Here is a 23991-nt window from a genome sequence, read left to right on the forward strand (position 1 = left end):
TGATTTGTATACATAGAGTCATAGACTGGAATATTCAAAGACGGGTAGACTTAAAACATATTTGAAACAAATAAAATTATATAAAAAAATAGAGAAAAGAGAAAAGAGGAAGGCGAAGACCGCAAAGAAAGAATAGTTTTCAGAAGCAGAAAGAGGTTTTCCGTCGTTTCGCGTTTAGCGTTTTGCGTTTTGAGTTCCGAAACGATGTCCTCCATGGCCATCACCACCAGGGACAGAGATCGAGAGCTTCTCATCCCCGTCGCCGACATCCCCGCCGGAGATGCCGCCGTTTCCCCTTCCCCCAAGCCATCGTCGTCGGCGTCGCCCCCGCATCATTCCGGACGCGAGGTGATCTCTTCCCCCCAATTAGGGTTTTGAATTCACCACCGCAATTCGTTTTTTATTCCTCTTTTTTTTATCTCCAATTCGCTCAATCTGGACTCTATTGAATGTGCTGGGGTTGGAGATTTACTTGAAAGTTTCTCCCTTGACTTGGATTGAGGTTTTTCTGGGGATGAACCAGTTAGGAATTGGGGAAGTGATAGTTTCTCTTTGATAAGCAGTGTGTATCATGATTCATCAAATTGTATTCAAAATGAAAAGGGATAGCGAAATTGGCTATAAAGTGAAGCTATTTATCTAGTGCTAATTATTGTAAGCTGTATAATGGAGCAATAAAAAAAATTATATATAAGTAGAATTTTTTTTAGCTGTATATATTTGAAGTGAATGTTCTTTTTTGTTTTCGTGGTTTTGAATTAGGAAGAAGAGTTATCTCATTCTTTTAGTTGCATATATTGAGAATTTTTACTCTGCCTTCATGACTATTTGTCTCACAGGTTGCTCATTTTTTCTTGTTTCTGTCTATTTGTAGACTTTTTACAAAGTTATTAGAAGCTGGGCATCAAAAAAGTTTATGACTGGATGGTACTCTATTCCTTCTTCTGTCCAATTATCTTGATATTCAAGTATAGATATATAATATGTTGATATCTATTGTGTATTCATACACATGATCTTGTTTGTTTCCTGAATGATTTTGCCCTTTGTATGCCTTATATTCTTTGAAGTGTTGGTTTATTTTCTTATTTTTTTTTATCTTCATTTTATTTCCACTGGCATCTTCTTTTTTATGGTGTTGGATTGCAAACTGAAAGTTGCAGAGCATAATAGGCTACTGAACAATGGAAAGGTCTTACTTCCCCTCAATATTAGGGGAGGATATATAATTCCTAGCAATATCAAAGAGTCCAAGTGATACTTTTTATTTATAGGGAAGTCTTAATTGAATGAAAATCCTGGGTTGAGACTATAAATCTCCAAATCACTTACTGAACACCAGTAACTAATATGCACTCTTTTATGACAATTCCCAAAATAAGTACCACAAAAATATGTAACAAACTCATTGTTCTCTCATCACTTGATTTAAATTAAAAGGACACGATGATGGAGAAATACATAGACTTTAGATCATCAATGATGACTTAATAGTGAATACTTGCTCCTGAGAGTATTTGTTCTTGTCCAGTATACCTCTCTCTGCTTGTACATATCTAAGATTTGCTGCATTATATTTGGACCAGTGGTCGCTTTGTCCTTTTCTAATTCATAAGGTGCTTTGTTTCTTTTTTTTTTTATTGCAAGGTCCTTTGTTTCTGTGTTGTTTAATTGCTGATATCTCACTGCTAGTTTTTTTGCAGTGTCATTCTCTTTCCAATTGCAATCACCTTCTATATAACATGGTGGTTTATTCATTTCGTGGATGGATTTTTCTCTCCTATCTATGCTCAACTTGGAATTGATATTTTTGGTAAGTTCTTATGTTTTATGATATTTCACAATTAACCTTATGTAAAGATTGTGACAAAGTTCATTTTTTTTTTGTCAACAACTTATTTTGTCTTGTGGCAGGGATTGTTTTAAGAAAATCATGTCTTTTTCACTTTAGGCTGCTAAAAATATGGCTATTTAGTATTCTGTTTCTTGGATGTATATTTGAACGAAGTTATATTCATAATATTCATTTTTTCTCTATTTTTTTTGCCAAGGGGAGGGTTGGATTATTTCGAGTTGAAATGTCCAGTAGAGCAACAAAACTTTTTCAATTGATTTTACTGTTTGAAACATGTTGAAATTATTTGCTAATACTTGGTCAGGTCTTGGATTCATAACTTCCATAACTTTCATCTTCTTGGTCGGGGTTTTCATGTCATCATGGTTGGGTGCATCTGTCCTGGGCCTTGGGGAGTGGTTTATCAAGCGAATGCCACTTGTTCGTCATATTTATAATGCCTCCAAGCAGATTAGTGCTGCTATCTCTCCAGGTGTGTGTTTGCCAACATTTAACTCTTAATTTTGATACTGGCATGAATGAAATATTGGGTGAGAAAAGTTTATGCTAACATGCATATTGTCACAGATCAAAATACACAAGCCTTCAAAGAAGTAGCCATCATTCGGCATCCACGTATTGGAGAATATGCATTTGGATTCATCACCTCATCTGTTACCCTTCAGGTTTCTGTGATACTTCAATGTTTGGTGGCTTTTAATTTCAGAACATTTACTTACGTCATTGCTTGAATTGGAGTTTCATTAAGATGCCCCGGTGTTACCACTTCAATTAATAGTTTATTGTTACTTATAATGTAATTTTAGTTATTTTCTGATGGAAATGTGTCAATCTGGATGCTAATCTTTGTCTTGCTTGATTGATATACAGGTTCAATGGTCTTTACTTTATGAATAATACAAAGTATGCACAGTACAACTAATGCTTGTTTGGCTTGATTTGATAACTAATAGAATTATTATTTTACATTTTGCCCATCTGTTTATGAATAAGAACTCTTTGCATGGCTGAGGCAATTATCATCGCTCCTTGTTGTTGCACTCCTGGCATCCAAGATCCATTATTCTGATGTTGTTGGTTGCTATTTAGATTTTGGCACTTTTGATGTTCTTTTTCAATTATTGTGTGTCTTTAAAGCCAATATACAATAAACTATAGGAAAGTTTCCATATGGATAAGAAATTCATGCTGAGAGTTTGATGAGACTGGTTTGTGGTTAACTGTTGTTGATTATCTGTGTTTATATAGATTTTACACAACATTGCATGTTGAAATTATTTCTCTTTTTTTAATATTTTTTTTTACAGAACTATTCTGGAGACGAGGAGTTATGCTGTGTCTATGTTCCTACAAATCATCTTTATATTGGTGATATATTTCTTGTCAACACCAAGGATGTCATTAGGCCAAACTTATCAATTCGTGAAGGAATTGGTGAGTGGTTCTTTTATATTTACTCGAAGTCTCAAATAATAGAAGTCAAATCAGGCATATTTAGTTTGCACTGTGGTTATGTTACAAAGATAGTTTGTTTACTTAGTTTCCTTTCTGTGGCTCTCTCTCTATTCATGGTGCACTTAAATTTGAACTATAGGTTTTTGGTCTTTTAAATTTGGAATATATAGGGACTCAACAAGTAATTATTGTTTTACCTACACATAATCTCATGTTTTCACATGCTTTTTTCTACATTTTCTAGATGACACTCTCGTCCTACTACAACATACTATCTAGATTTTATGCGTACCTATCATGGCATGTGTAATTACCATTTTTTGATACATATGCGTACCTATCTAGGCTAGCTTATGTACTTCCAAGTAGCAGGCAATGTGTATATAAGGTTGTATGTGTGTGTTTTTGTTGAGATATCACTGCTCTTGGACACACACTAACTACAACTACTAGGACTCATAATAATAATAATAATCACTAGGACTATAAGAAGAACAAGAATAACAATAACACTAACTAACAAGAATAGCAATAACAATAATCCATTACGCTCTAGTTTCAACATATGTTAGAATTTGTTTCAAAATTGAGAAATTGTTATTTCATAATAATAAAATAACTCATTTCACTCTAGTTTCAACATATGCTTGAATGTTTCAAATTGCAGAGATTGTTGTTTCGGGAGGTATGTCAATGCCACAGATCCTATCAACGATCGATTCACGCATCAGACTAGGGGAAATAAGTAGAATCAACAGAAGCTGAGTGAAGGGCAATATTAGTTTTTCATGTTATAGTTCCTTGGTATCTTGTGAAGCCATCAGAATGACAATGCAATCATTGGTTTGGATGCAAGTATTGAATATACGTGATTGATTGTTCTGAGAAAGTCAGACTCTGATGGCTTGTGTAACATTCGTTTGAGTAAGAATGTAGGATTTAGCATTTGTTTGACAACCTTACAGAATTTTATTCTCTGCTTCGAGTCTCGAATTTTTACCTGTGTATAATGTACTACTACTGGTTCTCACTCGTTATAGCAATTCAATTTTGTAGTGCTGATTGATTGATTGATGGTTTCTAGCTTAATGCAGTGTTTCTATGTTATCATTAAGATTTAGTCTAATCAAAAAGTTATAAATTATTGTGCTATAATTTGTAGTATGCCAAGAGTACATATCGTTATTAAAAAAAAAAGTGTATCAATAGAGTATCTACAAAAATTTATCTATACATAGTCTTCTGATGAGAAAAGATATTTTTACTAGGTTGTGATTTCACTTTTTGTGTGTGAAGAACAAAAAATAAAACTAACTGTTCTTAGAGCAAAAAAGCTGAAATAAAATATCATTGATTATATAATAAATATAAGTGATTTTTTTTTATGTTTTGGGGAGTAGAGACATGAGTATCTCTTAATTAATTGCCGTTAGTTCAAAAAAAATTTGGACATGTGTACTCTTATTAAATAGATCATTGTCATTTATATGAATGCAATGAGATTTTATATATTATTATGCCAGTCCTTAAGGTTCAAACGATTTTTGTTTGGTGTAAGATTTGTAAACGCACCTTAATTAACAAATATGCATACATTAGTAATATATTGACATAAATATTTGAAATTGCAGAAGGGAAAAATGTGTATATAAGCAGCTATATTATGCCAATAATCAGTGAGTATCGGCTCAATAGTTAACACTTTAAAAGGTGTTTAAATTCTATCATTCTCAATTCTTTATACATAGTTGGATTTGGACCCATCTTTAGATAAAGAATTTTATACTTTTAGTGCTATTATAATACTAATACGTTAATTATGGTTGAAAACATAAAAGCAAAATGAAAGTATTACTGAATTTTCAAACTGATCTATTTGTTTAAAAAGCAGTTTTGATTATTCTATTAATTAATATAGTTTTGATTATTACTATTATCTTTTAGTAGTATTTTCTTAAATTTTATTTGCATAACAAGCCGAATTGGGGATACAGTAAGCCCACTTATTTTAGCTGCTCTCATTTGAAAAGAAGCCCAAAGTTACTCTTTAAAACCCTAACTCTACGATTTGGAAGCGCAGTGTTGCAATCGATCTCTAAACCTAATTGATTCGAGGATTTCTTTCATTCCTTCTGCAAAGTTTGCATTTTTATCCCCATTTTCGTTATTCAGCATCTAGGGTCCATGTTTTTGTTTCTAATTTTTTTATATATGAACTTATTTTGATTCTTAGTCGCTGAAACATCAAATGGACAGTGACGATTTTGATTCAAAGGTCTCGTTCGTCGTAATTGGCCTTTTGGGCCTTGCCGACCTTCCTTATTATTCCGAGTCCCTTTTCAGTTCAAAACAATAATTTTTTTTCTCTGTTCTTAATTTTTCGTACATATTCACGTTTTTGTTTATCTTTGGCTTAGATTTATCACTAGTGCTCGATATATAGAACTTAGGGGTTTGTTTGATGTGTTTTGGCCAATGATTAAATCATTGTAAATAGACAAGCATATGTCTGAAGAAGTTATTCAATGTAGAATATTCTAATCTTCTCTATGAGGCCAACATTACCGTTTATTATATTTTTAATTCTTTTTTTTTTTTGAGAAATTGTTACATCTTAGGAAAAATTCTTAATCTAAGAAAGTAAAGTCTCCACATGTGTTGATCAGATTTCCAATTTTGAATGCATGTATCTTAAGTTTAATCAATTTTAGCATTGGCTATATATCCATTTTGATTATTTGAAGTGTGTATACTGTATGATAAGTTTTTCTTTTATGCACTGGTTTTTCTTCTGATATATTTTTTCCCGTTTGGATTATTACCTTCTCATGGTTTTTGACAGTGATGATATAATTTAAGGCCTTTTGATCTGATGGGATATTTTGAAAGCAAAATGAACCATATTGAAAAGTTATTTACCTAAAATTTAAGTTGGATTCTGACAGTGGAGTAAGGAAAGCAAAGTGGTAGTCTGGTAGATGATATTTTAAGCCATGTTATTCTATTTTTTAGTGTGTTTCACAGCGGGTTAATGATATTAATATAAGAGATTACCCTTTTACCAGCAAAGTGTAAAAATGTATGATCAGTTTTTAATGCAGGGGGACTACCAAGTTTGAATAGTTTTATACTAATATTTTAAATTATTTATCAAAATTAAATCAAAATATAAACATTAGTTGCTGAAATATCAAATTTAAGACAAAAGTGGCCAAATTGGAAAACTGGATTAGACTATAGTGTTTTACAAAGTAGCTATACTTGTTCGGACGAATCATTACCCAAAACACAAAATAGTCACATGAATAATCAAATTAGTCCTGCAGCAAAGTCTAAAACTTTTTAAACAATTTGGCCATTCAACCCAAAGATGATTTTTTTTTTCTTATTAATAGTAAAAGTTTTCAAACCAAAATAGTCTTGCTGAAGCTTTTTATTTAAAAAATTAATGATTTTGAGTTGTTTGCTGCGGAATAATGTGCATGAGCCAGAACCGTTTAATTCATATTTTCCAGCTGTTTGATGAGGATTATGGATTAACTTTTTTAAATTAAAATTTCCAACTTTTTTAAGTTCTAGGTGCGTATTTAATACTGATAAACATTCTAGTTACGGAAAATGTTTATAGTTGCAATAAATTGAATTGTCAAACCATCTGTCTTGTACAAGCAACAATTAAAACTTTAATTTTAGATGCACCTTAGCCTGCCTATGTCTCTATCCATGTGAAACAGAACATCACAAATTACTTAAAAATCACAACTTTTTTTTTTCTTTCTAAAACCAAAGTGAACGTAATGTGTGCAAACTGCAAAACAATAGTACAACCACCAATCAATTCTCCAAACCCAAAATATCTCTGACTTTGTACATTTCTTGAGATGTTCCCCTTCTTCATGATTCACAAGATCCAGGTGTAAGTGATAAATGTAATCTATCGTATAAAGAAACATGGGAAAAACAAGTTTAATCCCTAATTGCAACATGTATAAACAATAGACAATAAATTTAGAAATATCCGGATAGAAAGAAGACATTTGATCCATTGACTAGTTCATGGAGAAGAGAAAGTAGAGTTAAAATGTAATCTTGTTTCTTTCATATTTCTTTATATGATAGATTACATTAATTTGTTTGTAAGATGTTGAAACTCCTTTGCAGGTGCAGTTGCATTTCCCAATTTGAATGATTGGGGGGTACTTCAACATATCATGAAGTTAACTTCATCAAAATGTACAAGTAGGCTTCAGGTTTTGGATCTGTACTCAATTTCATGGAAACAATAATACATAAATGAAAGCAAGTTAACTCAATGGAAGATTTTGAATTATGTTCAGCATTTTTAAACTAAATATATATAAATGTTTATAAGGCAACATGAGCCAACAATTAAACGAGACATAGAAGAAGAAAAAAGAAATACTTTCAGCACCAAATCCAGTTAAGATATACAAGCTAGTTAGAAGTTTTCAGAGATTGTTTATCAAATCTTGTATATCAAATCAAACGTAATTTGCAGGCTCATTCAGTGTGCATTGCTTCCCATGTTGTGCTTAACACAATGTTGAGACCTGAAAAATGTTTCATCATAAGATAGCATATGCCAATGCAAACGAAAACGAGAATATGTCAAACAAAGTGATACTCTCGAGATTTTACCTCTTTCCACTTCTGTTTAAAAATCACATCAGTTTTTGTGTCCCAATTCTACTCTTAACTCACATTAATGACATCTAACAAATTCTGGAGTACGAATGTCAAATAATTTAATAAGTAGTACATGTTTAGAAAAGTTTTTTTTTCTTCTACAAAATCATTATTATTTTTAATATTATTTCAAAAAATTAATGAAAGAATCATTACTTTTTTCAAAATAAGTTCACATAATCAACTACGAACTACCAAAGAGACGAATTTGATATTTGAGTTTAATTTTTATTTATTACGAGTGTAAAGATTTTTATGCATGGTAAATATATTGTTAATAAATTAAAGATTATTATTTTTTAATTAGAACTTATAGGTGCAAAATATTTTTATCATCTCTATTAGAATTTCTTCTTTTAACTATTTTTTTATCTATAAAACTCAACTCGAAATATGATGGAGAAAAAAAAGTGATAGAATCAAAGGTGGGGTGAGTTTGATTAAGGGCAAACGAGACAAGAAAAATAAAATAAAAATGGAAAACTCACTAGATATTTTCATTATATATCTTGCCTATTTGCATTCACTTTTTCTATATTTATTCATCTTATTTTTTATTTGTTTATTTTCTTCCTAGGACCGTTAAGGAATTCAAGTTCAGTGAATATTGGTAGATTAAAAATTATTTTTATAGAGGAGTGATATATAACACACTTTTTTTTTAGTGTACACTCTAATTACTTACATCTTATAAAAAATTACAAAATAGAAAAAATCATTGAATAAAACTCAAAAAATTATTACCATTCATAACATTACAAATTAATAAAAAAATAATCTCATAGATATAATTAATTTATCTTATCTTTTACCTATTTAAAAATTAAATTATATTATTTTTTTATTTTTAAGAGACTAATTTATTGTTATATTACACAGAAAAAGAGGTAAGGTGACAACCTGCCCCAACTAAGACAATTGAGACATAACAAGTGTATCTCACAGACACAAAGTAACTGACTAAATCTGAAAAAACAACGTACAGAGGTCGTGGTATGAATTCAGTTATCAAATTGATTCTGTATACTGTATCCAACACGACACCAACTCCTCACAAGTTCTTCAAACCAAACCAACAGCTGTGAATAACTCTGTCTCACTCTCACTCTCTGAGTCTTATGTGTCCCTCTCTCACACTTTTCCATTTCACTCTCACCTTTCCCATGATCCCAATTCTCCACCCCAACACTGAATTCTGCAATTTCTCATCTGGGCACCGTTAAATTTCCAATCTTGCCACCGTTATCTCATCTGGGTCATTCCATTTCGCCACCATGGCGCACGCCAAGACCGATTCCGACGTCACCAGCATGGACACGTCATCGTCGCCAAAACGCGCCGTTTACTACGTGCAGAGTCCCTCGCGCGACTCTCACGACGGCGACAAGTCATCGACGGCGACGCACGCCACGCCGGCGTGCAACAGCCCCGTGGACTCGCCGTCGCACCACTCCTACGTCCACCACTCTAGGGCTTCCTCTTCGAGCAGGGTCTCCGCCGGCTCCTACAACAATATCGCCTCTTACTGGGGGAGGAATAATAAAGGGACCCGCAAAAACAAATTAGGGTCATGGACTCATGATCAGTGCAAGGTCATTCAGGAAGAGGAAGGGTATTATGGGGAAAGAGAAGGCTTTTCTAGGAGGAAGACTCAGATCTTCGTTGGGATCCTAGCCTTTGCCTTCATTTTCACCCTCTTTTGTTTCATCATTGCTGGGGTTGCCAGGCCACACAAAGTTCGGATCAGTGTTAAGGTACTATAACTATAATATAATCACTCACATGTATGCTTTTATATTCAATATTGCCACTTGTTGTTTTTAATTCAGTAAATTAAATGGTTGACTACGAAGGGGTGTGTGTGTATGATTATATTATAATATATTACTTGTTTTGTTAATCAGAGACCACATCTTTTTATGTTTTTTCTTATGTAGTTTGAAGGAAGCGACTATTGTATGTATTTGTAGAGATAGTTGTGCCTATACCATTTGAGGTTGGAGGTGTTCACAATTATTATTGTGTGATCGTGTCTCGAACAGGATTATCTGATCTCTGAAAAAGGATACTTGTGGGAAACCAAATGAATCCTCTTGGATTTAGGATGATGTCTAGGACAGGAAGGAATGTTGGATCAGGCACTCATGTGGTGTGATTTAGTTGAATTGCAGTGATTTGAAAGGAATGCTGTCTTTCAATTTCAGTGATGTCTACTTGTTTGATGCATACTTATAAAAGCAGTACTCTTAGTGCCATGTTAATGTGCAGTTTGACCAACAAATTGCATCCCCCAACCTTTTTTAACTTCTGTACCGCAATTTTTCATGTCACTGTGGATTTCTTGTTCTGGTGAGTTAAATTATAAATTGAGTCTGTTTGCACGCGGTATTTTTATGCACTTTGCATATCAGATAGAATGGAACTTGATATCCTTGGAATTATATGTACACACAAGGACATCGTTTGAGTTCACAATCATGCAAGTTGTGGCTCCTTATTTATTCTTTCTAATTATTCATTCTCTTTTTACTTTTTCCAGCTGACAATTTGTTTCACACACTGATAATAAGTGCCTTCTTGAAAATTTTATTCTTCATCTACCTACTGCTGGCTATGGCCTTGTAGGTTATTGATGTGAAGAGAAAAACAAATTCAACTTCTCTTCTCGAAGTTACATGCTTTAATTATCCATCTCCATTTCTCTACCTTAAATTATTAATGAACTTTCAAGGTAACCTGATTGACTCTTTTCTTCCAGAGTTTCACAGTACACAACTTCTTATTCGGAGAAGGGTTGGATTTGACAGGAGTTCCAACCAAGATGCTGACAGTAAATTGTTCAGTAAGAATGACAGTGCATAACCCTGCAACCTTCTTCGGAATTCATGTCAGCTCTAAAGCAGTGAATCTTATGTATTCTGAGATGACAGTTGCAACTGGTGAGGTAAGAATGAAATATAATATCTAACACTGACCTCTTTGACTTGGAAAAGGATTAGTTTGAGAATTGAGGGTAATATATGCTTTGTTTCTGCTTCTGATGTTGATAATGATCACCAATCTTAACAATTACATTCCGTGTTCACGTACACTGCTGCTGCAGCTGAATAAGCATTATCTACCAAGAAAGAGTACCCGGATAGTGTCGTTGAATCTGCAAGGAAGCAAGGTTTCTCTATATGGTGCTGGTGCTAGCTTAATTGGCTTGGTGGACAATGGAAAAATACCAATGACTCTTGTCTTTGATGTTAGATCGCGAGGGAATATTGTTGGGAAGTTGGTGATGTCCAAACATCGGAGGCGTGTCTCTTGCTCAGTGGCTATTGATTCCCACAACATCAAACCCATCAAACTTAAGGAGAATGCATGCACATACAACTGAGATTTTGGTCTAGCAGCAACCAGTTTCTTGTGTGTGCCTTTTCAATTCATTCTGTGTTGGCTTTTAGGTTTCTTGTGAGACAGGTAAAAGGTTCAAAGAAATACTATCATAGAGTTAATATTGTAGAGGTTTTACAAGTACAATTTTTGGGGACATGAGAAATGAAAATTAGTAATAATAATGGAATGGTATAATTCTATTTCCTCTTCTTCCTTCTTATTGCCTTGTGCTATTTCCGTTATTGATACTGTCTTGGCTTGACTTGACTTATGCTATTTTTCTGAGATTTAAAAACCAAAGAGGACCCTGAATTAGTGATAGTTAAATATCTACATTTATAAGTTATTATATATTATATTTCAAACAATAAAAACTGTAAAGTTAGGTTAGATAAAATGTTCAATAAAAATATTACAAATAGATCAACCGGTAAGAAATTATTTTAATTTAAATAGTGGGTTCAAATTTTAAGAATATAGTCGTGTTTAAATTCTGTGGGGACTGGGGAGGGTTTTATTAGTCTTAATACTCTTATTTAATTTGAGTTTGAATAAAAGAATCAAATAAAATGTTAAATTAAAGTAAAATATAATCATATTCTACGTTTCAAAAATTAATTATCAGAGATTAAATAGAAACAATTCAAAATGCTTTCTAGTTTTCATGTCGAATCAACAACTTATCTGCTTAATCAATGCTTTCTTTCCTGTGGTATATGAAATTAAGCAAATAATGACATGCAATGCCCATGTGAAGCGACAAAGCGAAAAACAGTGTAGGCAAGCCAAGTTACACTTGACTTGAAGCTGTCAACAGAGTAAAGATATAGACAGGAGTGGAACCAAATTATTTGATAACTCCATGAAAGCTTCCTTGCTTGTGTTAAATTGGCAGTAGCATTTGTGGTGATCCAGTTCTACATACTAACTTTTCCTGTCATCATTCATCTCGGATAGTCCTCAATTATCAAATTTGCTTGTGCTGAATGGTATAGCATGTTTACAACCAACTGAATATTGCAAGAGTATAGTAACGGGCAAAACCCGCTCTGCCATTTACTGGTTGGTCCTGAGGGCATAGATAAACCATATTTCCTACTTCCAAGTAGATGCAGAGCCGAAAAAAATAACTGCTGTGTTGTTTAATATTCTAGGCTATAGATGGGTGTCCTAATTTCAACTAGCAGTCTACAGGGACAAAAGCATAAAAAGCCTAGTAATATTCTACCTCAAAGATTTGGAGTTAAAAAACACGTGCTCACCACTTTCAAACACATTGACAAACCTGAAGTAAAGATTATGCGGAGTGAAACAAACCGATAAAATCATAAAACCACGCAATTTGAGTGCACAAAGTCAAGAGTTTTCCAATGCATTGTGACCTATTCTGAAGATTCAGGGGCTAATCTCTCAAATTCTTCATCCCAACGTCTAATGAAGCTAATATAGTTACATCACAAAGTACATTAAACATCCGCAGCTAATACATTCCTCCAATTCTATCTCGTCCCATTCCGCGCCTATCATCTGTTGCACGATGCATGAACGTATCCCGGCGATATTCTTTTGGTGGTGGGCCACCTCTTATTGGAGAGCGGCTTCTCTGTCTAACATCTCGAGCCCATCGACCACCACGATGGTGAGGAAGTGATGGCAAAAGAGGTGGAGGGGGTGACAGTGGCCTCCTTTCAAATCCTTTCCCTTCATCAGAGAAGCCATCTCTTCCACGATCTCTATTATCCCAGTCCGGTGGGGGTGGCCTATCAAACTTGTTTCTCCCCCTGTAAGCATCTTCTATGAAATCCATACGCTCTCTGCGCAAATGGGGATCTGGAAACTTGCCTTCATGCCTGAGTGGCGGCAGAGCAGCAGACCCATACTCTCTAGGGCCATTCCTTGCCAACCCACGAGGAGGAGATCTATAGCCATTCAAAGTCCTTTCAGGGGAGCGATCAATTGGAGGTCCAGGAAAGCGTCTAGGAGGAGCATGAAGTGGTGGAGGTGCAGGATAAGCCCTCCTAGGACTTCTAGCAGGTGCATTACGAGACCTATTACAGCTGTTACAATGGTCCCGCCTTGCAAAGTTAAGATTATTACACCTGCAAGATAGTAAAGCTAAAAGATATAATCTCCACAGAATGATCATAGCTATTTGGATGTTTAACAACCAGAAATCTAAATAACTTAGGGCTATTTAAAAGATAGGTAAGAGCAACAAGTAATTCCAATGAAAATGAAAGTCTGATCACAATCAGAATTCAGAAAGAATTGCCCTTACAAGGGATCAGGACAAATCCAATCTCCCTCCCTAGGACGCACATTGGGATTATTTCGATTGTTGCCTTCCCCTCTAGCAAGTCCAGAAACAAAGCCAGGCCCGTCAAAAGCTCTACCCATTGGCCTGCCCCCTACTCTACCTCGACCATACGAGGGTGAAGGGTCTCGATATCTTCCTGGGTCTCTCCCACCACCATATCCACGGCTTCGTGGCATGTTATTATAATCAGAACCAAAACGGTGATCTGCATCTCTTCGGTGAACTGGCGATGAAGAACCTGCACGAATTCTATATCCTGGGAAAACATAGACAGTGAAGTTTGAAAATAAGTGACTTACAGGAAGTGAGAGAAAATTCAGCATTGCAATCTACAATAGAATCCAATAATATTGTGATTATGCAACTGTCATATAATCAGATTGACATTCCAAAGGGAAGGTTTCCACCACACAGGGCTTTTCCACCTCATGGATACGAAAATTAAAAATGTGTGGAAGAGCGCAGGAAGTTTATATGACAACACCTTCAATGTCACTTTTCCCAAACCTGATCCATATTACTGTAAAGTAAACAAGTTCTATGAGCAAGGTTTTCCACTAATAAGTTACCTCCTTCATAATCATATACTTGATACCAATTTTTCCATCTCTGATGCTACCACGATATAATTAAAAATACAAATCATTTAACCTAACAATCTGAAATATCAAATCCAAATTCATATTTTGGAGCCACGGCAACCTAGGGGTTGCAGTATAAAATAAGAACCAAGCTCAAAACCAGGTTAAGAGTATGCACTAACCTCTCCTACTAAAAACTAATCCAACAAGACAAACAAACAATAGACCAATGTTATTTTTACCCTTTTGAAAGTAATCAAACTCAGGAGCACAATATCCAAATGTATACTCCACAAGGAAACAACCAACAAACACCACCAACATACTCCCAAACTTTAATACCCCAATCAACCACTTGTTAGACTCTTTTCGGAACCATCTCTGTTAGTATGCTATGACAACCAAAGGTAGATTCAAGCAACATAGTTCACCAATTTGCAGAAAAATTATACAAAGGAATGGCTCAGGCAGATAAACCCCATAGAAGCCATGTGCAACAATATCAGCATCCAATTCACCCTTTTTGGAATATACTATGCCCCCAAGTAACTTCAAAACAACAGTAGAAAGAAATTGGACATGGAGAAGGGCATTCTCTCATTTTAAGAAGATACACATCCCTTTTCTGTGCCATATTGGTGTACCCAGTCAATGCATCAACGTGAAAAATATCAGGATTCAGCAGAAGCTATACAGCCATGTTGATATCAGAAGTTCTTAAATTTCACTTGTGGAATTACTACTCTGGAAAGCAGTCTTCCATGTTGTAAATAAAGAACCATCAGAATCATCCCTACCGAAGAAGAAAAACCATAGAAACTAAAATGACAACCATCAGCCCAACACAATCGTCGCAAGGACTATATTTCAAAAGTTACCCAGTATCTGGAATTGGAATAACCATGTGGAATTACTACTCTGGAAGAACCATCAGAGGCATCCTTACCAAAGAAGAAAAACCAAAGAAACTAAAATGACAACCATCAGCCCAAAACAATCATCACAAGGACTATATTTCAAAAGTTTCCAGCAGCCTTGCATGTTGTAAATAAAGAACCATCTGAATCACCCCTAATCAACCAACCAAAGAAGAAAAACCATAGAAACTAAAATGACAACCACCAGCCAAAAAAATCATCACAAGGACTATATCCAAAAGTTACCCAGTATATGGAATTGAAATAACCAGGAGTTCAATGACAAAAATACCAAATACCAACAACCCTATGAAGTTATCGTCAGTAAATGTCATCTTCACAAAATGTCAGGTGAGCTTCCACAAAAGTAGCAAATTAGAAATTTATCCACCCACAAACACATCTTGCAGCAGAACCTAGATATGCCAGCCAAGGATTGGTTATAACTGTAGGTTATTCACTGAAAACAATTTGTAATGGTCAGTTTCAGTCCCCTACAAACCCTGTAACAATATGGATGTTCTAGCACATTGTCCACTCTGTATCATGTATGACAATAACTTCAAATTGTATCCCAGACTGCATTAAATTCAACAACATTGTCTTAACTTTCACAAACATCCCAAACCAAACATATGACCCTAACTCTGCAAAATGAAAATCCATGCAACAGATTCTGTGCTGCAAAGCCCCAAGTTCATGCAGAATGGACTATTTCCATCATCCAACTCATTTATTAACCCTTTAAATAATAAAAAAAATCCCAGAACATGATCCAAAGCTGAGTTCATGGTAACATGCCTTCCTGAAGGCCCAAGATCTTGCAGGCAACATCAGAGCTGTAACACATAAAGGCAAAGTTTATTCACTGTTGACACTCCATAATCGACAGGAGAGCCATGTGTGTGGCATGTACATAATGAATACACAGCAGATCTAACAAAACCCACATCTGTACAGATACAATCAGTCAAATGCGGAAAAGAAAAAAAAAAGGCAATTTTTATCTCGTCTAACCCCCAAATAAATAAAATACAACAAATTCAAGTAATCAATTCTACTTGAAATTTGAAAATTAAGCTTTCACTAATTTATACTTCCGCCCACATTTGGTTGGGACTAATTCTAGGAAAATTTGCTTGTTTTTCAAAAGTTTTTCAGAAAGTTGACTTTCTCCAACATAATTAGACAAGCACTTAAAAAATGAAGACTATGGGCAGCAAATGGATTCTCAATTGCTCTCCCGCTTTGTTGTTATCAACGAGCAAATGACTATATTATTGGGGTTATCGATAGTCAAGTTAATAAACCAATAAAATCCAATGCCAAATACACCAAAAAGTCCAACAAGGCTTTCAGTCTTTCAGATGCAGCCTAAAGTGAAAACGAAACATATAACTTCAAAACAATAAAAACAAAAACAGATCCAAACAAGCCACAAACTCACCAATTTCGCACCGTTTTCAAGCATTAATCCATTTTACAGCGCACCGTATCCAATATTTTTTTTTCATAAACCAATTTAATAGTAAAAAGACAGACAAACCAGCCAATCCAGTTTCTAAATCAATATTCCGAAACGAAAAAATCGAAAAACCTAACTCAATCATCCGCATCAGTAGGGTTACGGAGATGAGAGACGGAACAAACCAGGTTCATCGGGATATCGATCGGAGCGGGAATAAGGAGGAGGGGGATCACGGTGGAGTTCGCCAGGCTCGAAGTCGGCGACGCGACCACCACCGGCTGCGACGGCCTCGGTGTGGGAGGGGCGGACGACGAGGCTGCTCAGAAGAGGTGGGTGATGATGTGGCGGCGCGGGTTCCTTGTCCCTCGACGAAGCCATCGGAGATTAACGCTTTTCTCGATTCTAATACAAATGTTTCTTCTTTTCGATCACCACCTCGTGCAGCATATAAACCCTAGATTCATTATATGCAATGCAAGCTTTGCCGTTTTTTTATTTTTAATTGAAACTACGCAAAACGACAACCGTTTTTTTATTTTTAATTGAAACAAAGCAAAACGACAACCGTGTTTTACTAAATTTGATTTCCAACTTTTTTATTTTATTTTTTAAGTAGAGAAATTGAATATACGATTTGTTTTGTCGGTTTCAATTTTCATCCATTCATCCGATTAGCAAATTAAAATTTCAGATGAATACTTTTTGATCTAAAACACAGATGTTGTTTGAATCGGAAAAAGACTAATTAAGATCTCTCATTAAGTTGATCCACATTATTGATGGTATTTATTCAACAGCTCAAGATTTGAGTTTAATTTAATATAAAATAAAATATGAGTAGTTCAATTTTTATCTAATTATTTCACTTTGTTAATCAATCGTATGAATGCGTAAAAAATAAAATAGATTTTGATATCTAATATATTCTTGGATTTTTAAATTTAATTTATTCAAACTCTATTAATAGTAAATTTACAATTTTCTTTCACATAATAAAGGCTTTGTTAGGGTGTGTTTGGAGGGGGAAGGGAGTGTTTAAATGTTTTATTATAAACATTTATTCTGTAACTAATCTTGTAGTTAAGGCTGCAGAAATATTTACTTACGTCAAAAAGAGGATTTTTTGAAAATGAATTGTGATGTGTTGTTAGGATTTTAGAAATTTAATTGCAGTGCGATGAGTTGGGTGGATCAGACTTTGGTGACGGATGATTGGCTAGAAAATAGGATGAATTTACAATGGTTTTCAATAGAGATGTCTGTGATCATTGTCTAAATATTGTGGTGAGATATGGAAACTAGTGTTAGGATTCAAAACCGTTTCATTTCAACGCTAGATGTTTTTATGCTTATTTAAAATCTAGAAGCAACATTAAACAAAATATTTGCACTGCGGGACAAACAGGTAGAGGTACGTTGTTAAGGGTGTTCGAACAAAGGTTGTTAAATTCTTCTCTGAGCATTTTTTATCATCAAAATGGGAGAGGCCTTAAATGGATGGTGTTTCATTTTCGTGTCCTTAGCTTAGGAGAATTAAAAACTTACTACTTAGTTTTGTTTAGAAGAAATAAAGGAGGTGATTAGAAGTTGTGATGGTAATAAGAGTTTAAGGGCCAAAAAAGTTTAATTTTAGACTCATCAATTTTTTTGGGATACTGTAAAGGATGAAGGAATGTTATTAGAGGAATTTTGTATGAATGAAGTTAGTTTCTCTTATTTATTTTCCTACTTTAATTCCAAAAGTAAAATGTCCATAAAATTGGTGGACTTTTGCTGAATCTCTCTTGAGGTGTTTACATAAAAATTGGACTAGTTACTTCAGTCTTTGAAAAAATAAAAGTGTGACAATTTAATTCAAACGTTAAATATTTTTGTCAAAGCAAACAAAATGTCTTACATGATATTTGTGGACAAATTTGTTAATGAAAATTTTCGTATTGTGTCGCTGACTCCAATGCTGAGTAGGATGAACTGATTTATTAGTAAGATTTTGTTGGACTAATTTGTCAACGAGGAGAAATATCACACGCAAAATTGAATTTTTACTATTTTTTCTTTTTTGTCTCTCTTTTCACAATCACCATTTCTTTTATCTCTCTCCTTCCTTGCACTCATTTACAATGAAAACTCGAGAGAGACCCTCAAGTTCTACATCGACGACGACGACTTTAGGCTCACCGACAACATCAATTCCTTCAAGTCCGACAACTCATTCCAACACATTAACCACGTCCTATCGATCACACCATTGCAACAACCTCTTTTCCAACCAAGTCAACACACACCCCTTGTTTCTAACAAGTTCTCATAACTAGGGGTTGGCCCGCCCCGCGTAAGGCTCGCCCGCATTAACAGCAGACCGGGTCAGCCCGTCCCGTACTCTTAAACGGATTTAAAATATTGGTCCGTGATAATTGCAAAATCTGAGCTAATTTGATAGTCAATTTTTGTTAATAATGATAATAATTTCTTCACTTTATTATTGATTTTAATGAAATAACGAAGAAAATAACATCTTTGTAATTTTTTATTAGTAGAAGTCAAAAGAAGAAAATTTCAAGCACTTTAGAGAAAATTGATGAAAAAGCATTGAAGAAGGATTGGACAGCTTGCTCAACGCGCACTCTCGCTTAGCGGGAAAGTTCAGGCTTAGTGCGCAGTCTCGCTCAGGGTGCAACCTAGGCTTAGCGCGAGAAGGCTCATGAGGAAGCCCAGATACGCACTTAGCGAGAAAGCTCATGCTAAGCGCGAGATCAGCGTGAAAAGTAAGCTACCTTAGGCCTATAAAAGGAGTAGAAAGCAGAAGAAAAAGATGAGTCTCGGAGCTATCCAAAACCTAAGCCTATCCCTTAGGGGAAACCCTCTCTTTTTTAACCATTCCACTTTTTCTTATTATTAGTCATCTAACATTTTCTTCCATTAGCCGCTGAAGTGTAAAGCCTCTGATGGTTATGAGAGGCTAAACTCCTTTTGTTGTAAGCTTGGAGGCCAAACTCTTGTAATGTAATTCTTCCTTATTATCTATTTAATGTAATTTTGTTTTTATTATTCTTCTCTATGCTTTTCTATTATTATGACATGATCACCCATATTATGTTTAGAGGGTAATGTATTGAAAAATGGTTATTTTCTAAAGAACTGGGAAAAGGTATATGAATAAATTCATTGCTAGAAATAGATTGACATTTATTTTGCCCAAGAATTTTTTAATCTCTTATCTTAGTAGAGTTTGTTATTTTATCTCTGTAAAGAAATTTGGGGAAAAAGGATAAATAAACTAGGACCTTCGTACAGGAAACCAAAGATAGGGTAATTCAGTAGATGTAGGTGGAAATAGAGATTTCATTAATTAAAGAAAATCTATTACAATACATTATAAGTAGTTTTGGCATGCTAGATCCCAACATCATAACATTTTGATTTCATCTTTTTGCATTAAATTGCTGTTTATTTTTTCCGTTATCTTTTTCTTTGCCCTACTCTATGTAGAAGCAAAGCTTCATGATGAATCAAGATTGATTCAAAGATGTTTTGATGATAACAAAGATGATGACAAAGGTGATGACAAAAAGCTCAAAGGTCAATCAAAGAATGAGTTCAAGATGTTCAAGATAGAATCAAGAACACTTCAAGACTCAAGAGGAAAGTTGAAGAACACTTCAAGATTCAAGAGGAAAGTTGAATTCAAGAATCAAGAATCAAGATTCAAGGATCAAGCTTCCAAGAATCAAGATTCAAGACTCAAGATTCAAGAATCATGAGAAGACTTAATCAAGATAAGTATGAAAAAGTTTTTTCAAAAACTGAGTAGCACATGGATTTTGAACGTTGAAATTCAAATTCAAATGTGAAGAGTCACATCCTTTCACATAAAAGCTTTGTGTAATCGATTACCAATGATTGTTTATGAATAAATCAAAAGATGTAACTCTTCAAATGGTTTTTGACTTTTTCAAATTGGTTTTAAGTTTTTCTAAAAGTTATAACTCTTCAAAATGGTCCTCTTGATCAGACATGAAAAGTCTATAAAAGCAAGACTTTGTTTTACATTTTCAACGAATCTTGCTATCAATCCAATCAATTCATTACAATCCTTTACAAGCCTTGAATATCTTTGAACTTCTTCTTCTTCTTTGTGCCAAAAGCTTTCCAAAGTTTTATGGTTTTCTAAACCTTGAAAACTTGTGCTATTCATTCTTTTCATCTCTTCTTCCTTTGCCAAAAAGAATTCGCAAAGGACTAACCGCCTGAATTCTTTTTGTGTCTCTCTTCTCCCTTTTCCAAAAGAACAAAGGACTAACCGCCTGAATTATTCTGTGTCTCCCTTCTCCCTTGTCAAAGAATTCAAAACGACACAGTCTGAGAATTCTTTTGATTCTTCCCTTTCCCATATACAAAAGTGTTCAAAGGACTAACCGCCTGAGAATTCTTTTGTATCCCCATTCACAAAGTATCAAAGGTTTAACTGCCTGAGATCTTTGTCTTAACACATTGGAGGGTACATCCTTTGTGGTACAAGTAGAGGGTACATCTACTTGGATTGTTTATTGAGAACAAAAGATGGTACATCTCTTGTGGATCAGTTCTAGTGGAGGGTACATCCACTAGGTTCAAAGAGAACAAGGGAGGGTACATCCCTTGTGGATCTTTGCTTGTAAAAGGATTTTTACAAGGTTGGAAAAGAAATCTCAAGGATCGCAGGTCGCTTGGGGACTGGATGTAGACATGGGTTGTTACCGAACCAGTATAAAAACTCTTGTGTGTTTGTCTCCTTCTTCCCTACTTTTTTACTTTCCGCTGTGCATCTTAATTTCCGCTTTTACTTTTGGTTAAATTTATCTTCTACTCCTTATTCTCTTAACAACATAAGTAAAAGCCTTAGAAGAGTAAATTTTTAATTAGTAAAGGTTTATGAATAATTAATTCAACCCCCCCCCTTCTTAATTATTCTGAAGCCACTTGATCCAACACTCTAAATTTTACACTTACAATTTTTTATCTCTTTCTTCTCATTGCTTAATAATTAGGTTTGCATCACTTAAGTACAACCAAAGCCAAAGTTCATGTGAATTTGACACCTGGACTTTCATTTTAATTTTTACTACTTATGATAAAATTGGTACACTTGTCAATTTGTTAACAGTTCACCCCCCGTCTCGTGGATCCTGCGGGCCAAATGGGTTGGTCCGCGAGCCTATTTTTTCTTTAAAAAAATGTAACTTAAAAATAAATATATTTTTTCTCTTAAAAAATAGTCAATTACACTCAATTATATATATATATATATATATATATATATATATATATATTAAAAAGTCTTAATAAATCTCTAACAAATACTTAATTACAAAAGTTTTAACACAACCAAATAAATTTTCAACATAAGTGCAAAGAAATTTTGAATTGAGCTTTTAAGATTAATTGGGTTTGGGTTGGACTTAATTGGTGGTTATGGGCCAACCCGCGGACCCCGCAGGCCAAACCTGCATAGCCACGAATTATGCAAGGCGAGCCTAAAATCCTATATAGCCATGGATTTTTAAAAAAATTTGGTCCATAGCCCACGCGAACCGCGGGCCGGTCCATGGACCTAAGTCCGTTTACCTACCCCTACTCATAACAGAGGAATAATAACAAAAAAAAAAAAAACAAACACACACGCAATCCCTTATTCTCCCACCTACTACATTGCCTGCAAGGCCCTTGACGACGATTAAGTGGTGCAAGTTTTTTTATAAAATAGGAGTAAAATTTAAAATCTAATTTCTACTTTGAGCATATTGAAGTGACACAAAGAGAGGGAAGAACTTTAATCCATGTTTCGACACGATAGTGGGTCTGGTTGAGTGGTAACTAGCTAGGGAAAAAATGGAAAAGGAAAACATCACCATCATCATCTAGATTAATGATTGAGTAAAACAATGAAGTTGCAATAATGGCGAAGCCTGAATCGCAAGAGCATCCATGGATCTTGATGCAGTTCCTTTGTTAGTGGTTCTTCTAATAGCAATTCACGTTTTCACCTTGGTAACCCTAACCCCAATTTCTCTTCTTCTTCAATTTTTTCTCTCTCCTAAGCAAACTTAACCTAAATTATTCTCTTTCTCTCTACTTCATGTGTATTGGATTTATAGATTGGCCAGTGACAATAAACCACAACAACAACAACTACTACAACAATAACAACAAAGAAGAAAGGCTTATTGACCAACTACAACAACAACGTTCTCATTCAATTTCATTTTCTACAAACAATTGTTGTGTGAAATTGTGTAGTAAAGGATAGGATTTTTTTTTGTATAATGAGAAAGAATGATGTTTCATTTAACTTTTAAATTTGAGTGCTATTGATATGGTTGTTGTTTGCTTCTACGAACTACTGTGCCAAAATTGAATAATGTGTGTGAAATATAGGCAAGCTACAATGCAATTTAGTTCATTTTTTGTTAGTTGTATTTTATGCTTAGAGTATGTTTATATCAATAATTTAATAATATATGTATCACATAAACAAATGGAAAATGATTTAGAAATTAAGTAATTCAAGTTGGGGGTAGGGACATGCATCGGTGTTTAAGGATTTAAAACTACTATAGAAAAAAATAGAATGTGGTTGATGCGCTAGAAGTGTTGCCGGACTTGAAGGATTTTATGTCATCGAGGCTAAAATCGTTGTTGTCATCGTAGAAGCTGAGGGTTTTTGGACAATTCCAATGCAAATGAGTGCAAGGAAGGAGAGAGAGGATAATTGTGGAAAGAGAGGTAGAAAAAGTAGTAAACATTCAATCTTCCTTATGACATTTTTTCCCATTGACAAATTAGTCCACTAAAATTTTACTATCAAATCACTACATCCCACTCATCACCGGATTTAGCAACATAGTGGGAAAATTCCCGCTAACAAATTCGTTAATAAATATCACGTAGGACATTATGTTTGTTTTGATGGAGATATTTAACGTATGAACCAAATTGTCACATTTTTCGTAGATCTAGGGATACAAATTTATTTTTTCTACTTTCAAGGACTAAAGTGTCGGTGCATTACAAATTTAAGGATGGTTGGTTATTTACCCTAAAAATTGTGAAAAAATTTCCTTTACTCGATAAGCAATATGAAAAAAAAATCAAGAAAAGATTTTATAATTCTTGAAGTAGATTTTGAGAAGGCAATGACTCAATGAATGAGAAGACCTTGGATTATATGATGAAGAGATTTGAATTTTGTGATGTTTAGGACCCTAAATAAGAATGTGTGTATTTTCTTATAATCTATCAATTTTGTCAATAAAACAGAATCTTTATTTTAT

The 23991-nt window shown here is 34.4% G+C and overlaps 3 protein-coding genes and 1 non-coding gene across 5 annotated transcripts; 3 read left to right on the forward strand and 1 right to left on the reverse strand.

The window, feature by feature from the left end:
* Window positions 1-37: 37 nt before the first annotated feature.
* On the forward strand, window positions 38-4370 carry LOC100800188 (protein LIKE COV 1). Its single transcript, XM_003534158.5, has 7 exons — window positions 38-348; window positions 875-927; window positions 1704-1813; window positions 2160-2327; window positions 2423-2520; window positions 3163-3289; window positions 3978-4370. Exons 1-7 carry the CDS (start codon window positions 205-207, stop codon window positions 4073-4075), a joined length of 798 nt encoding a protein of 265 aa, XP_003534206.1. The 5' UTR covers window positions 38-204; the 3' UTR covers window positions 4076-4370.
* A 1190-nt stretch (window positions 4371-5560) lies between these two features.
* On the forward strand, window positions 5561-5645 carry LOC112997947 (small nucleolar RNA Z43). Its single transcript, XR_003262995.1, has one exon. It is a non-coding gene; the product is annotated as a small nucleolar RNA Z43 (small nucleolar RNA).
* Window positions 5646-8629: 2984 nt separating this feature from the next.
* Window positions 8630-11598, forward strand: LOC100800719 (uncharacterized). The gene is made up of 3 exons (XM_003534159.4): window positions 8630-9771; window positions 10776-10961; window positions 11121-11598. The coding sequence occupies exons 1-3, from the start codon at window positions 9292-9294 to the stop codon at window positions 11397-11399; spliced, it is 945 nt and encodes a 314-aa protein (XP_003534207.1). The 5' UTR covers window positions 8630-9291; the 3' UTR covers window positions 11400-11598.
* A 1122-nt stretch (window positions 11599-12720) lies between these two features.
* LOC100799651 (RNA-binding protein EWS) lies at window positions 12721-17152 on the reverse strand. Of its 2 annotated transcripts, none has more exons than XM_014762277.3 (3): window positions 16864-17152; window positions 13677-13971; window positions 12721-13497 (listed from the first exon to the last, which is right to left on the reverse strand). In XM_014762277.3, exons 1-3 carry the CDS (start codon window positions 17057-17059, stop codon window positions 12879-12881), a joined length of 1110 nt encoding a protein of 369 aa, XP_014617763.1. In that variant the 5' UTR covers window positions 17060-17152; the 3' UTR covers window positions 12721-12878. The 2 variants fall into 2 exon arrangements, with proteins under 2 accessions (XP_014617763.1, XP_006587525.1); XM_006587462.4 differs by having other exon boundaries at window positions 13677-16052; window positions 16864-16879.
* Window positions 17153-23991: the final 6839 nt, after the last annotated feature.

The sequence above is a fragment of the Glycine max genome, chromosome 9 (genome assembly GCF_000004515.6).
Source record: "Glycine max cultivar Williams 82 chromosome 9, Glycine_max_v4.0, whole genome shotgun sequence".
NCBI classification, from domain to species: domain Eukaryota; kingdom Viridiplantae; phylum Streptophyta; class Magnoliopsida; order Fabales; family Fabaceae; genus Glycine; species Glycine max.

Coding starts and splice junctions, on each gene's coding strand:
- LOC100800188 (XM_003534158.5), top strand. CDS start 205: ATGTCCTCCATGGCCATCACCACCAGGGACAGAGATCGAGAGCTTCTC. Junction 928..1,703: donor AAAAAGTTTATGACTGGATG/GTACTCTATTCC, acceptor GTTTTTTTGCAG/TGTCATTCTCTTTCCAATTG. Junction 3,290..3,977: donor ATCAATTCGTGAAGGAATTG/GTGAGTGGTTCT, acceptor TTCAAATTGCAG/AGATTGTTGTTTCGGGAGGT.
- LOC100800719 (XM_003534159.4), top strand. CDS start 9,292: ATGGCGCACGCCAAGACCGATTCCGACGTCACCAGCATGGACACGTCA. Junction 9,772..10,775: donor AAGTTCGGATCAGTGTTAAG/GTACTATAACTA, acceptor CTTTTCTTCCAG/AGTTTCACAGTACACAACTT. Junction 10,962..11,120: donor TGACAGTTGCAACTGGTGAG/GTAAGAATGAAA, acceptor CTGCTGCTGCAG/CTGAATAAGCATTATCTACC.
- LOC100799651 (XM_014762277.3), bottom strand. CDS start 17,059: ATGGCTTCGTCGAGGGACAAGGAACCCGCGCCGCCACATCATCACCCA. Junction 13,972..16,863: donor TCGATATCCCGATGAACCTG/GTTTGTTCCGTC, acceptor ATGTTTTCCCAG/GATATAGAATTCGTGCAGGT. Junction 13,498..13,676: donor TGGATTTGTCCTGATCCCTT/GTAAGGGCAATT, acceptor ACTATCTTGCAG/GTGTAATAATCTTAACTTTG.